At 43.2% G+C, this 15,015-nt stretch overlaps 1 protein-coding gene across 8 annotated transcripts in view; it reads left to right on the forward strand.

Moving 5' to 3' along the window:
* Window positions 1-15,015, forward strand: part of LOC124711424 (non-structural maintenance of chromosomes element 1 homolog) — a 45,970-nt gene that overhangs the window by 19,401 nt on the left and 11,554 nt on the right. For 4 of the 8 annotated variants that reach the window (XR_007005479.1, XR_007005478.1, XM_047241490.1 and 1 more), the window contains exon 5: window positions 1,042-1,162. The exons of the other annotated variants lie outside the window; for them this stretch is intronic. Coding sequence is in view for 2 of the 4 variants with exons in the window: in XM_047241490.1 (XP_047097446.1) it covers window positions 1,042-1,155 (114 nt within the window). In the remaining 2 variants the exon portion in view is untranslated. The remainder of the gene's footprint in view (window positions 1-1,041; window positions 1,163-15,015) is intronic. 8 annotated transcript variants of the gene reach the window in all.

The following is a 15,015-nucleotide window of genomic DNA, read 5'->3' on the forward strand; positions in this document are numbered from 1 at the left end:
GCCAGTTAGTTTGAGACTTCTAGTATCAAAGTCTGCAAGAATATCAGAGTCTGTAAGCTAAAATTGTCTTGGGCGCTATACAAAATTCAGTTAGTTGTTTGTGTGGTCTTTGCATGGAGTGAATGTTTGCTGACAGTGACTTTAAGTTCTTTGCTGACTGGTGTGTTGGAACTGTAATATTCCCAATTTTGGGGTGCATGCCTTGTCATAGTCTGTAAGAGAGCCACATAAAATCTGAGTGTATCATTTTCTGGGACAACTTGTGCTCCGACCATCAATGCACTTGTTGATAATGCATTCTTTTGCTAAAATACTGTGCTTGTCTGCTGTAGTGATCTGACCATTCACCAAAACCTCTTTCACTGTGAAATAAGCCAGGGAAAATTGGTAATTGTAGGTATACTGTTTAAATTTGTAGTAATTAAAGTACTTGTGTACAGTAGAATTTTTTTAAAGGGACAAAGTTTTGCATCACAACTATTAATAGTGGTTATCTGTTGCCTTAAATGAGCATTAATTCATACTAGTAATCAAATTAGTCCTGCATATGACTGCAGAAACAAAATATGAAAAACATTTCCAGTCTTCTTGCTGAATCAAATTAAAGAAGGAACTTGAACTTGGGAAAATTACACCTATGGACAAATTAGAAATGTTAGCTGTATTTTATATGATAGTTAGCTGTATTTTATATGATAGTTAGCTGTATTTTATATGATAGCATGAAACCTGTCAGAAGACTAATGAGACAACCCCAACTCACACCTCTGTAAATGCATGTGCGTTAAAAAAAAAGAAAAAAATGCAACAATGCTGGTTTTCAAGATTAATATGTTTCTAAAATCTTTGTTGGTGGTTTCCATTCTCACAGATTATGTTCCTGCATTCCCATTATTACTGTTATAGCACTCCCTGAAGGAAATCTCTCTGTCATAATTCTATAACATTTTAGAAATTTATGCTTATGTATGAAATTTTTTGAATATTGGTTTATAAAATGTGGTTTATAAAATGCTTTTTAATTGTTCCTCTCTTTTCCAGGGAATTGTCTGTGAATGTGGTGTAGTATGTCACAAACGATGTGTGGACAAAATGAGAAAAATTTTGTCAGGTGTATACGAGTGCCCCAAATGCAAAGTTCAGCAACAGATATAGAATTTTGGTGTGTAGAAAGTTTATAATAAATGCTAAGAAACACTATTTATTGTAAATAAACTCAGAGTTAGTACTATAGTAATGACACACACTTAGTAATATATAAGCAGTGGAAAAACTCAGGAATGGAAGAATAATAACAATATGAATTGGGACAAATTGCTACATTATTCAGCTTTTGGACAAAGTCCTTCATCAGAAAGAGTGGGTAGTAGAGTTATGAAAGAGATAAGGATGGGTAGTAGGAAAAGGGCGGGGGATGATGCTGTAGTGCTGCCTGTGAGAGTGTGCAGAGACTTAGCAGGGATAGGTTAGTGGGATCTACAGTGTGCCATCAGAAGATCTGCGGTGATGGGGGAGGTAGAGAACAAGAGGGATAGTGGAGAAGAAGATAGAAGGAAAGACTGTCCAAGTGAGCTGGAGGAGAGAAGGCATGTGTAAGGCTGGAGTAGGGGCAGGAGAGCAGATGAGGCAGTTGCAGGGTATGGCTGCAAAGGTTGAGCACAGGGGATTACGGGAATAAATGATATGTTACAGGGAGAGTTTCGTATTGAACTATTAAAAAAGTGCTGGTTGTGAGAGGAATCTAGATGGCATTGGGCTATGAAGCAGTCATAGAAGTCAAGCACATTGAGTTGTGCAGCATTCCCAGTAACTTGTTGGTCCAAGTGTCTCTTGGCCAGTTTGATGGGGTAGAAAATGTCAGTCACTGGATTGCAATAGAGAGGGGAGATGTATGGCCTACATCTTGTATCCAGGTCATTTACAGGGACATGAGACACGGATAAGAGGTTGGGAGCAGGGGGTGAAATGGGAACTGATGAGTATATTGGGTAGATTGGGTCACAGGAATTTCCTTACGCATCAAAGGCAGAGCCACCATTTAAAGCAACCATGTACCGTATTTACTCGAATCTAAGCCGCACTCAAATTTGAGCTGCACCTGAAAAATGAGACTCGAAATCAAGGGAAAAAAATGTTCCCGAATCTAAGCCGCACCTGAAATTTGAGACTCGAAATTCAAAGGGGAGAAACGTTTTAGACCGCACCTCCAAATCGAAACAAAGTTGGTCTGTTGTAACATGAAACACAATTTAGGTCAAATGGATAAAGATAAAGCTACAGTAGTGTGGTTTGAGTCATAAGCTTAACAGTTAAGCTTCACCAAGTAGCCATTGCTATGTGTAAGGCTCCGTCCGTATTTATACGGGTACACTTCCTTTTTCACGTGCTTCGTCTGGTTTGAATCGATTGCTAATTTTGCTTTAATATTATAAGTGCCGTTCTGTTTGTTATGGGTGTTTACGTCACTCTAAGCTGAAAATGCATTGTTTGTTGCATTCTGATAATGAGTGTTTGTGACCTGTCGCCGCTCGCGACATGACTTGCTTTTGTGTGCGCTACCGCCGCTTACAATAAAAGAGGAATTCTCATAAACGGAACAATGGCAAGTCACTGCTATTTGTTGTTACTTACACTGCTACTTTCTTTGATAATGATCAACAAGAACCAAATAATAGACTGTGTATGATAGATGATGATCTGAACGAGACTTTAGCGAAAATGTTTCCCCGTTTGAAAATCTCTGCAGGCGCCTCTTCAGTACATTACATTCTGCACAGAAATTAGTCATCTTAGATTTAAAAATCTAGTCAGTTGCCGTGCTTCATTTCTGACTGTATCACTATTCAGCATAAGACTAATATGAATATAAATATGACATGATATGCATATTCTTCCGCGTTTGCTGTTGTCTCACTCTAGTTTCATAGTTTATTAGGCAGCAAACGCGAAAAAATACGTGACATAATGTTTACATTCTTCTGTCTTTTCTTTTAATTTATTTACTGATGCAGAGGTTTTGGCGCCAGTATTTATCTTCGTGCCTGCAAAGCATGCCTGTGTAGCACTACATATATTTGACGGCAGAAGTTAGTTGTGGTGGCACCTACCAACATTTTTCAGAACTTCCGCTTACTTTGCACTCGATTCTAAGCTGTAGGTGGTTTTTTGGATTACAAAAACTGGAAAAAAGTGCGGCTTAGATTCAAGTAAATACAGTAGCTTATTCATTTAGTTGCATAAAAGGCCACTACCCAATTGTGGCCAAGAGATAGTTGGACAGGTGGGAACTCTCGCAACCTTCCCTTTGGTCCCATAATCCCTCTGGTCTCATATCCTTCATTGCTCCCACACCAGCCTCATACATGCCTGTGTGTGTGTGTGTGTGTGTGTGTGTGTGTGTGTGTGTGTGTGTGTGTGTGTGTGTGTCCCTCCTGGGCTCACCACTCTTTGGTGGGTTTGTACTTGGCTACCACGGGGCCCCAGCCTTTGCAGCACTTTTTCCCTTCCGGGCTGCTCGTCTATCCTCTTGCTATTCTTTTTCCCCTCCCATGGGGAACATGTCTGGGGTATTATTGGGAATGTTCTGCATTCTGTCGCTGACGTGCGAACGGTCTCAATTTTATTTTTGGCTCCCTTTTCCTTTCTTTGTTTCCCTTCTCCTCTCATTCCTCCACTTTGGCATTTGAGGATCCTCTTTTTCTTCTTCCTCCCTGTGTGCTCCTGAAGGCCGGCCAATGTGTCTGATGTGTAACAGGTGACTGAGTAATGCGCAGTTCCCAGCCCCGGGTCGACAGGTTGGGTTCACACAGACCTCCTGGTACAGGCCAGGCCCAGGGAGGGGTGATTGCATGAGCTGTAACCTTTCCAAATTGCCGATTGGTCCCTCCGGCAGGTGTTCGAGAGGTGTGACCTGAGGTGTGAACAATCACCCCCTTGTGAAGGTGGCCCGCAGCTGGAAGGAGCGCGCCATAGGAGATGCGGGCAATTATGGGGTATTTCCTCGTTATGAGTCAATCATTCTCCCCTATTGGCATCTATGAAACGTAAATGTAATGAGGCTACTTATTCGAAGACCCCTCCCGCTGCACCGCGGTTCCTTGTGGCCTCACATACTGATTGCCGCAGTCAATCTGTTTATTATCCAGAAAGATGTTGATGCAGTTGTTGGCTGTGTGGAATCCTGCTCTTATTTATGGAATGGCGCTTTGCTTTTGGAGACGGCTTCTGATTCTCAAACACAATTGCTTGCTGCCTCGCTTCTTCAAGGCTAATCTGTTCATGTCAAGGCACATAGAACTTTGAATTCTTCTCACGGTGTAGTTTACACCAGGCTGCTTGACGGTCTAACTGAGGCTGAAATACAATCTTACCTCTCTGATCAGGGTGTCATTGCCTTCCGTTGTGTGATGAAATAGGTCGATTCCTCCTTGGTGCCCACCCACACTCTTTTCCTCACCTTTGATAGGGTGGTGCTGCTGTCCAATATCAAAGCAGGCTATGAAATTATCACAGTCTGGCCGTAGATTCCGAATCCAATGCACTGCTACCAGTGTTATCGTTTCAACCACACTCAAACATCTTGTTGACACCCAGCCAAATGGGTAACCTGTGGCAGGGATGCACACGAGGGTGAATGTCTGCCTCCTTCTCCCCACTGTATCAACTGCAATGGTTGCCATGCCGCCTCTCAGGATTGTTCCCTGTATCTAGATGAGTGGGCTCTTCAAGAGGTTCAGTTAAAGGAAGAAGTGCCTTACCCAGTAGCTCTCAAGTTACTGGCTAGCCGCAAAACCTGTGTTCTCCCGTCTGGCACCTATAGTTCTGGTCTTGGTACCCCTCGCTCCATGAAGGACATGGCCATGCAGACATGTGACCTCAAATTCGGCTCTGAGGTTGGGAAATCACCCAGTGTCAAGGTAGCATCGCCGTCCCGCTGTGCAACAAACCATTAAACTCTCACCTCAAGGGGCAAAGCCACCCGCTACACAACCAGTAGGCAGGAAAGGACAGAAGTATTACTCCCTTGAAGACTTCCTCTGTCCCTCCAGCCAAATAACACCCAAGTCTTCCTCCATCCTTCCAGCCAAATAACACCCAAGTCTTCCTCCATCCCTCCAACACCCAAGTCTTCCTCCATCCCTCCAGCCAAACAACACCCAAGTATTCCTCTAACCAGAAGGGCTCGAAGAAGTCTGCTAAAGATAAATGGTCTTCTCCTTCGCCAACTCGAAGATACTGCTCAACGGTGTCGCCACGTGGTCCCATAGCCTGGCTGGCCTGTGTCTCGCCTGTGCGCACCTCCAACAGTTTTTGAGCATTGGACTCCACAAACCGACCACCCAAGCATGCCGATGCTTCTGTGGACCCCATGGAACAAGATCCTCCTGCTTCTGTGCCCTATAGTAGCAACTCTACACTGGCTGTCACTTGGCAGCCGCCTAGTTGACACCCCCTACATCTCTTCTTCCTCATGACTGTCCTCCAATGGAACGTTTGTGGCCTTCAGTCCCACAAAGAGGATTTATGGCTGCTTTTAGCAGCACAGCATCCCCTTGTACTCTGCCTTCAGGAAACGAAATTGTGCCCACACGACCGCTTTGAACTTTCACATTACTTACCGATTCATTTTGACCTTCCCACTGAGGTCGGCATTCCATCTCATGGGGGCATCGTGCTGCTCATACGGGATGACCCTCATAGTCAACCCATCTCCCTGAATACCTATTTTCAAGTTGTTACAGTTCGTCTTTTCCTTCCCCTGCCTGACTTTTTCCTCTGTACCATTTTCGTCCCTCTGTCAGTCGCGTGTCACTAGGGCAGACTTCCTTCAGCTTATTGTGCAGCTACCCCTCCCCCTCCCTTTTTTGCTACTCGGTGACTTTAATGCACATCATCCCCTTTGGGATTCTCCAGGACCTGTCAGGGAGGTGCCCTCTTGGCTGACCTACTTAACCTCTTCTGCCTTAACACTGGAGCACCCACTTTCCTTTACAACTCCTCGCACACCTATTCCCATTTGGACCCATCCTTTTGCACTACTCAGCTTGCCCATTGCCTTGAGTGGTCCGTTCTTTCTGATGCCTACTCGAGTGACCATTTCCCATGTGCTCTCCCTCTGCTGCTCCTACCCCATCTGCACACACACCCAAATGGCAGCTTACCTTAGGCTGACTGGCAGCTTTACTCCTCCCTGGCAACCTTCGAAGAACAAGATTTCCCCAGTTGTGACGACCGGTGGACTACCTCACCAACGTAATCCTTACTGCTGCAGAACATTCCATTCCTCGCACCTCTTTACCACGTTGTGTCCCAGTCCCTTGGTGGACTGAGGCATGCCGCAACACAATTCGCGCACGGAGACATGCTCTCTGCATTTTTAACCACCACCTTACGCTGGAAAACTGCATTCATTATAAACAGATGCATGGAAAGTGTCGAGTTCTTCGGGATAGCAGAAGAGCTAGCTGGATTTCATTCACTAGTTCTTTTAACAGTTCCACACCTTCCTCTGTCCTGTGAGCCAACCTCCGACGGTTCTCTGGACCCAAGATCCAGTCCCCAATTTCCAGCCTGACAGTAGCTGACGATGTCATCGTGGACCCTATAGCTATCTCCAACACCTTTGACCGCCATTTTGTGGAAATTTCGAGCTCTTCCCACTATCACCCTGCCTTCATCCATTGGAAACAAGTGGAGGAGGCTCGGGCGATACCCTTCTCTTCTCAGAATATTGAGTGCTGCAATGCCGCCTTTACTATGAGGGAGCTAGATCATGCTCTCAGTCCACCCTGATCCTCTGCCCCCAAGGCCAGACGCCATCCACATTCAGATTGCAGCACCTCTCTCTTGAGGGCAAGCACTTTCTGCTTAACATGTACAAGCATGTCTGAGCTGAGGGCACATTTCCTTGTCATACCCATACATAAGCCCAGTAAGGACAAAAACCTTCCTTCTAGCTATACTGCCCCATCTCTCTTACCAGCTGCGTTTGCAAGGTGATGGATCATATGATTCATGCTCGGCTGGTTTGATGGCTCGAGTCTCGCCATTTACTAACGAATGCACACCATGGATTTCGAGCACAGCATTCTGCAGTTGACCATATTGTTACTTTGTCCACCCATGGCGTGATTGGTTTTCTGTGGAAATCCCAGACTGGCTGTTTTTTGATTTGGAAAAGGCCTACGACACCTGCTGGAGAACTAGTATCTTCCGTACTCTTTACACGTGGGGCTTCTGTGGGCGCCCGCCCTGTTTTCTTCGGGCACTCACAAGATTGAGTTTTCAAGGTGCGTGTCAGACACCTTTATCCAGCAAAATGGTGTGCCTCAGGGTTCCATCCAGGGTATCATCCTCTTTGCTATTGCCATTAACCCTCTAATGGCCTGTCTCCCACCGGGCATCTCCGGCTCCCTTTTTGTCGATGATTTTGCCATCTATTGCAGTTCTCAAAGGACCTGTCTCACTGAGCGGAGTCTTCAGTGCTGTCTTGATCGTCTTCACTCCTTGAGCATCGACAATGGCTTTCGCTTTTCCCCTGACAAAATCATCTGTGTGAATTTCTGGCAGTGCAAATGGTTTCTCCCACCATCTATCTTGGGCCTGTTGCTTGCCCTTCCCTTAGTTGACACCACAAAATTCCTGGGGCTCCTGCTCAAAAAGAAATTCTCATGGTCCTCCCATGTATCTTACCTGGCAGCCTGCCACGGTGCACAGTCCCTCAAATGTCCTACATGTCCTCAATGGTATTTCCTGGTGTTCCGATCGAACCACCCTCCTCCGTTTGTACCAGCCCATGTTAACCTTGGCCTTCATTCGCTTCCTAAGGACACTACTCCAGCCTCAGTATATTGCCTTCAGTTTCACGACCTTCGCATGGGAATTTGCGATAGTACCTTTGTATACACTGATGGCTCTTGGACTGACCATAGGGTCTGGTGTGCCTTCGTCATTGGCACCTATGTCTTTCAATATCAACTTCTGGCACATTCCTCAGTATTTACAGCCAAGCTTTTCGCCTTAGGCCACGGAGTACGACACTGCCTTCCCAACTCATCCCTTAGTGCAGCAAGCCCAGGAAAACTGTCACTTGCTCACTCTTGGTGGAGCCAATGTCATGTTTCCGTGGGTCCCTGATCATGTTGGTCTGCCAGGAAACGAGGCTGCTGATGCTGCTGTCAAGGCTGCTGTCCTTGTACCTCAGCCCACAAGTACCTATATTCCCTCTGATGATCTCTACGCTATTTGTCAGGAGGTGGTGTCCTTTTGGCATCGTCAGTGGTCCTCGATTCACAGGAATAAGCTTTGGCTTATAAAGCCTCTCTCTGTGCCTTGGACGACCTCCTCTCGGCCCTCCTGCCAGGAAGAGATTCTTTTAACTTGGCTGCATATTGGGGACTGCCTTTTTAGCCATCGTCATTTGCTCAGTGGCGCTACCCCGCCACTTTGTAGGCATTGCGCCCAAATTTTAACTGCTCACCATTTCCTTCTGGAATGCCCTTTTTTTAACAATTTATGTTCCAGCTTGGGTTTCCTGTCTGATTTATCAGCCATTTTAGCGAATGACACACAGGCTGTCAACTGTATTTTACTTTTTATTGGCTGAAGCAATATGGCGAAGACCACTTAATTTTTAGTTTTGGACCTGCATTTTTGATGGGTTTTTTTAGGCCTTTTCCACATGCCTGTCTTTAGCTGTCTCCTATTCTGTCCATTGGGACTAACGTATAGTCGTTTCCTTCCTCACTGTGTTCATGTCCTATAGTGTTGACCTGGGAGCATATGGCCCCAGTTGTTTTTTGTGCCCTAAAACAAAACAAAACAAAACAAACCTTTCCCTCCCCCGGGCTCACCAGCATAGTCCTTTCCCTCGCGTGCTTCTCTCCTTTCCCTTCTCTTCCTGCCCAAGCACAGTTAAACCAAGCAGCCCACCATTCCATCATTGACACTTCTCTACAGACCCCACAGGCAACACACAGGACATGCTGAAGCGTTGATGTCTTGTGGGACCCGCTCGCTCAGTGGCTGTTGCACAACATACTGGGCTGACAAGTCGATCTGGATGCCGACCTGTGCCCTTCTGTCAAATGATGCCAGGACCCATGGGCATGTGGGGCAATGTATTGGCATTAGCATATTTAGTTGTGGACTTCTGATGAATTTTTAAATTGCAGTACCAGAAATAAGTGCGGGAGCTGTGCTGTCCACTCTAGTTGACTACTGCGCAGACCAAAGAATATTACCACCAAGGGCTTATGATTAGTGATGAGATGGAAGTGTGCTCCATAAAGAGAGGATGAGGAGTTTCATGGTACCATTGGCTATATCGCAAAGGCCTGTCGTCTTATCTGGGAGTAATTCCTCTGAGCAAGCATTAGAATTTTTGAAGTTGAATAGATTCTGTGTTCAAGCCCATTAGTGTTCTATTGAAACAGTGCTATTCCTAAGCCATAGTGTGATGTCTCAGCTGCCAAGATCAACAATTGGCTGTATACATAAAATGAGGGTTGTTCAATAAATAATGTCCACAGTCTTCTTCTCAGAACATAATTCATTCTCAAGAGTTAGAATTTGGTAAAAATAACAGTTAATATTTCTTTTATATGTATTGCTTCACTACATAATCTTAATCATGTTTTATGGGCTTTTGTCAGTGTTGTGAAAGGGTATGTATTCCCTGTTGGTAAAAGCACTTGGCCTGTGCATGTAACCATATTTTCACTGCATGAATTACACTCTGGTGATGTTCAAAGTGTTCCGTGTGGATAATACTTTAGTGGTCCAAATAGCTGGAACTTTGAAGCCTCTAGGTTTGGGCTACAGGGTGGATGAGACAGTGATATTCAACCCAATTTGATGATATATTCCCAGTTGTGAGATTTGTACCCCCCATGAACCATGGACCTTGCCGTTGCTGGGGAGGCATGCGTGCTTCAGCGATACAGATAGCCGTACCGTAGGTGCAACCACAACGGAGGGGTATCTGTTGAGAGGCCAGACAAACGTGTGGTTCCTGAAGGGGGGCAGCAGCCTTTTCAGTAGTTGCAGGGGCAACAGTCTGGATGATTGACTGATCTGGCCTTGTAACACTAACCAAAACGGCCTTGCTGTGCTGGCACTGCGAACGGTTGAAAGCAAGGGGAAACTACAGCCGTAATTTTTCCCGAGGCCATGCAGCTTTACTGTATGGTTAATGATGATGGCGTCCTCTTGGGTAAAATATTCCGGAGGTAAAATAGTCCCCCATTTGGATCTCCGGGCGGGGACTGCTCAAGAGGATGTCATTATCAGGAGAAAGAAAACTGGCATTCTACAGATCAGAGCGTGGAATGTCAGATCCCTTAATCAGGCAGGTAGGTTAGAAAATTTAAAAAGGGAAATGTATAGGTTAAAGTTAGATATAGTGGGAATTAGTGAAGTTCGGTGGCAGGAGGAACAAGACTTTTGGTCAGGTGAATACAGGGTTATAAATACAAAGTCAAATAGGGGTAATGCAGGAGTAGGTTTAATAATGAATAAAAAAATAGGAATGCGGGTAAGCTACTACAAGCAGCATAGTGAAGGCATTATTGTGGCCAAGATAGACACCAAGCCCATGCCTACTACAGTAGTACAAGTTTGTATGCCAACTAGCTCTGCAGATGACGAAAAAATCGAAGAAATGTATGATGAAATAAAAGAAATTATTCAGATAGTGAAGGGAGATGAAAATTTAATAGTCATGAGTGACTGGAATTCGGTAGTAGGAAAAGGGAGAGAAGGAAACGTAGTAGGTGAATATGGATTGGGGATAAGAAATGAAAGAGGAAGCCGCCTGATAGAATTTTGCACAGAGCACAACTAAATCATAGCTAACACTTGGTTCAAGAATCATAAAAGAAGGTTGTATACATGGAAGCATCCTGGAGATACTGGCAGGTTTCAGATAGATTATATAATGGCAAGACAGAGATTTAGGAACCAGGTTTTAAATTGTAAGACATTTCCAGGGGCAGATGTGGACTCTGACCACAATCCATTGGTTATGAACTGTAGATTAAAACTGAAGAAACTGCAAAAAGGTGGGAATTTAAGATGGGACCTGGATAAACTGACTAAACCAGAGGTTGTACAGTTTTTTCAGGAAGAGCAGAAGGGTACAATTGACAGGAATGAGGGAAAGAAATACAGTAGAAGAAGAATTGGGTAGCTTTGAGGGATGAAGTAGTGAAGGCAGCAGACGATCAAGTAGGTAAAAAGGCGAGGGCTAGTAGAAATCCTTGGGTAACAGAAGAAAGATTGAATTTAGTTGTTGAAAGGAGAAAATATAAAAATGCAGTCAATGAAGCAGGCAAAAAGGAATATAAATGTCTCAAAAATAAGATCGACAGGAAGTGCAAAATGGCTAAGCAGGGATGTCTAGAGGACAAATGTAAGGATGTAGAGGCTTATCTCACCAGGGGTAAGATAGATACTGCCTACAGGAAAATTAGAGAGACCTTTGGAGAAAAGAGAACCACTTTTATGGATATCAAGAGCTCAGATGGAAACCCAGTTCTGAGCAAAGAAGGGAAAGCAGAAAGGTGGAAGAAGTATATAGAGTATCTATACAAGGGCGATGTACTTGAGGATAGTATTATGGAAATGGAAGATGAAATGGGAGATATGATATTGCGTGAAGAGTTTGATAGAGCACTGAAAGACCTGAGTCGAAACAAGGCCCCGGGAGTAGATAACATTAGCCTTGGGAGAGCGAGTCCTGCCAAAACTCTACCATCTGGTGAGCAAGATGTATGAGACAGGCGAAATACCCGCAGACTTCAAGAAGAATATAATAATTCCAATCCCAAAGAAAGCAGTTGTTAACAAACGTGAAAATTACCGAACAATCAGTTTAATAAGTCACGGCTGCAAAATACTAATGCGAATTCTTTACAGACGAATGGAAAAACTACTAGAAGCTGACCTCGACGAAGATCAGTTTGAATTCCGTAGAAACATTTGAACACGTGTGGCAATACTGACCCTACGACTTATCTTGGAAGCTAGATTAAGGAAAGGCAAACCTACGTTTCTAGCATTTGTAGACTTAGAGAAAGCTTTTGACAATGTTGACTGGAATACTCTCTTTCAGATTCTGAAGGTGGCAGGGGTAAAATACAGGGACCGAAAGGCTATTTACAATTTGTACAGAAACCAAATGGCAGTTATAAGAGATGAGGGGCATGAAAGGGAAGCAGTGGTTGGGAAGGGGGTGAGACAGGGTTGTAGCCTCTCCCCGATGTTATTCAATCTGTATATTGAGCAAGCAGTGAAGGAAACAAAAGAAAAATTCGGAGTAGGTATTAAAATCCATGAAGAAGAAATAAAGACCTTGAGGTTGCCGATGACATTGTAATTCTGTCAGAGACAGCAAAGGACTTGGAAGAGCAGTTGAATGGAATGGATAGTGTCTTGAAAGGAGGATATAAGATGAACATCAACAAAAGCAAAACAATGGTAATGGAATGTAGTCGAATCAAGTCAAGTGATGCTGAGGGAATTAGATTAGGAAATGAGACACTTAAAGTAGTAAAGGAGTTTTGCTATTTGTGGAGCAAAGTAACTGATGATAGTCAAAGTAGAGAGGATATAAAATGTAGACTGGCAATGGCAAGGAAAGCGTTTCTGAAGAAGAGAAATTTGTTAACATCGAGTATAGATTTAAGTGTCAGGAAGTCGTTTCTGAAAGTATTTGTGTGGAGTGTGGCCATGTATGATAGTGAAACGTGGATGATAAATAGTTTGAACAAGAAGAGAATAGAAGCTTTCGAAATGTGGTGCTACAGAAGAATGCTGAAGATTAGATGGGTAGATCACATAACTAATGAGGAGGTATTGAATAGAATTGGGGAGAAGAGAAGTTTGAGGCACAACTTGACTAGAAGAAGGGATCGATTGGTAGGACATGTTCTGAGGCATCAAGGGATCACCAATTTAGTATTGGAAGGCAGCGTGGAGGGTAAAAATCATAGAGTGGGACCAAGAGATGAATAGACCAAGCAGATTCAGAAGGATGTAGGTTGCAGTAGGTACTGGGAGATGAAGAAGCTTGCACAGGATAGAGTAGCATGGATAGCTGCATCAAACCAGTCTCAGGACTGAAGACCACAACAACAACAACAACAACAACAACAACAACAACAACGTGAGATTTGTGTGTGGATGTGCAATGTCATGTTGGAACAAGATTTCTTTTGGGTTCTAGTCAGACATTGGAAACAGTTCTTGAGTTTGATCCCTCTCTTCACATGAACTTCAGTTATTAATTGACCCTTTGGTCAATACAGCCACAAGAATGGTGATTTACCATGTCAGTGGCTGAGGCTTTGACAGGATGCCATGAATGTGACCAGTTGTGCTCAGTTTCTGCTTTCCTGACATTTTAACTCTTGACCCAAGTATATATTAAATGGAGCTCAGATTTTTTGAATGTAAGAAATCTTATAGGAGCAGAAACTGCTCTGTAAATACTGAATTTCAAGACTCCATTTGAAGAAACTTAGTATGAGTTGGAGTTTGTGAATTGCTGTCTATGGGAAATTCAGTAGATACATATCAGGGCAGAGCAGCTCAATAACCATTTGTAATTACGAAGCATTACTGAAAAATAGATTCTCATTGTGAAGAATAAAGGAGAGTTTGGTACTAAGAAATCAGCAATAAGTGGTACATGACTGCTAAAACTGGAAAGTGATGCAGAATATGACAATAGGATCGAGAACAAAAGTAAATGCTAAAACTGAACTCCATCTATTTTGTCAGTTGCCAAAATGTGCTGAAGGAATAGCATTAGTATCATGAACTAGGAACAAAGTCATGCTTACTGCCAACAGTGAAGTTTGGAATACTGTTAACAACAACAACAACAAAAAGTGTATTATTCTTCAATCTTAAAGTTGGTTGATATGCTGTCCAATAGTAGACATGCCCATTACTAACAAATGAAATGGTACATATTATTGGAGAGGATTTCCATGTTGTCCAAAACACCATTCTGTAGTTTTGTTTTCACCCAGATATGTTTCAGCACTTTTTGTGCTGTCTTCAGTGGGTTTATTCATTGCTTTCTGCAAAATTATTGTTACATGTTACCCTCTTGTGTGAGTTATTTGGACTTTTTGCACAAAATATTTACATTTGTAAAAGGACCAATTATTGTCAAATATTTTACGTTGGGTTGCGTGCAGTACGGAGTTAGGACACAGATTATAGTGTTGAGGCATTCAGTGCCCATTTACGATATGTCTACAGGTTTTAGTTTTATAGTGAATTTGGAAATAAAGTAAGTGTATTCATTTCTTTTCATACCTCACATGAAACTATTGGTTGTTTATGCTGGTGGCTTTACATCTTCTACACAATCTACAGCTTGTCATCTCCAATCAACAAAACCTTTTGTATTTTATTGTTATTTTCCAACAGAATCACTATATACTGGTTATTTAATAGGTTAGTTTTTGATGTTGCGGTGCTTTTCCCATATTTATGTCAGTTTAACACAATTATTTTCTTCACTTTCTGCTGCCATTACACGTAGGTGTGGCTGTATGGTGTTCATTTGTTTTGTTGTATGTTTGGGACATGGCACACACATCATTTGAAGTGTTGTTGATGTTTGTGATGCATAGCTTTTGTGGGGGTGGTGGGTAGAATGTCAAAGACAGAGAAAAAGGGGACACGAGAGGAGGGAAATGAAGGAGTTATGGATAGATGGGTAGAGTGAATGGTGTGGAGTATGTGGTGGAGGGGAATTCAATTTTGGAGGATGCTCATATGCAGTTTTCTTGCATTGTGATGTCTATTTATTTAGTACCTTCTTTCCTACGGCTATTGATTTTTGAATATGATAATTTTTTTTTAGTGTTAATTTTTGGTATAGGCCGTTAGTAGTTTTAAGAATTTTTAAATTAGTTTCTGTGTTTGTTGGATGGTGATTCAATGCTTTTAGATGGTCAGCAAATGTTGATTGGGAGTAGTCACTTTTCAGTGCTCTGA

Source organism: Schistocerca piceifrons, chromosome 8 (assembly GCF_021461385.2).
Source record: "Schistocerca piceifrons isolate TAMUIC-IGC-003096 chromosome 8, iqSchPice1.1, whole genome shotgun sequence".
NCBI lineage: Eukaryota > Metazoa > Arthropoda > Insecta > Orthoptera > Acrididae > Schistocerca > Schistocerca piceifrons.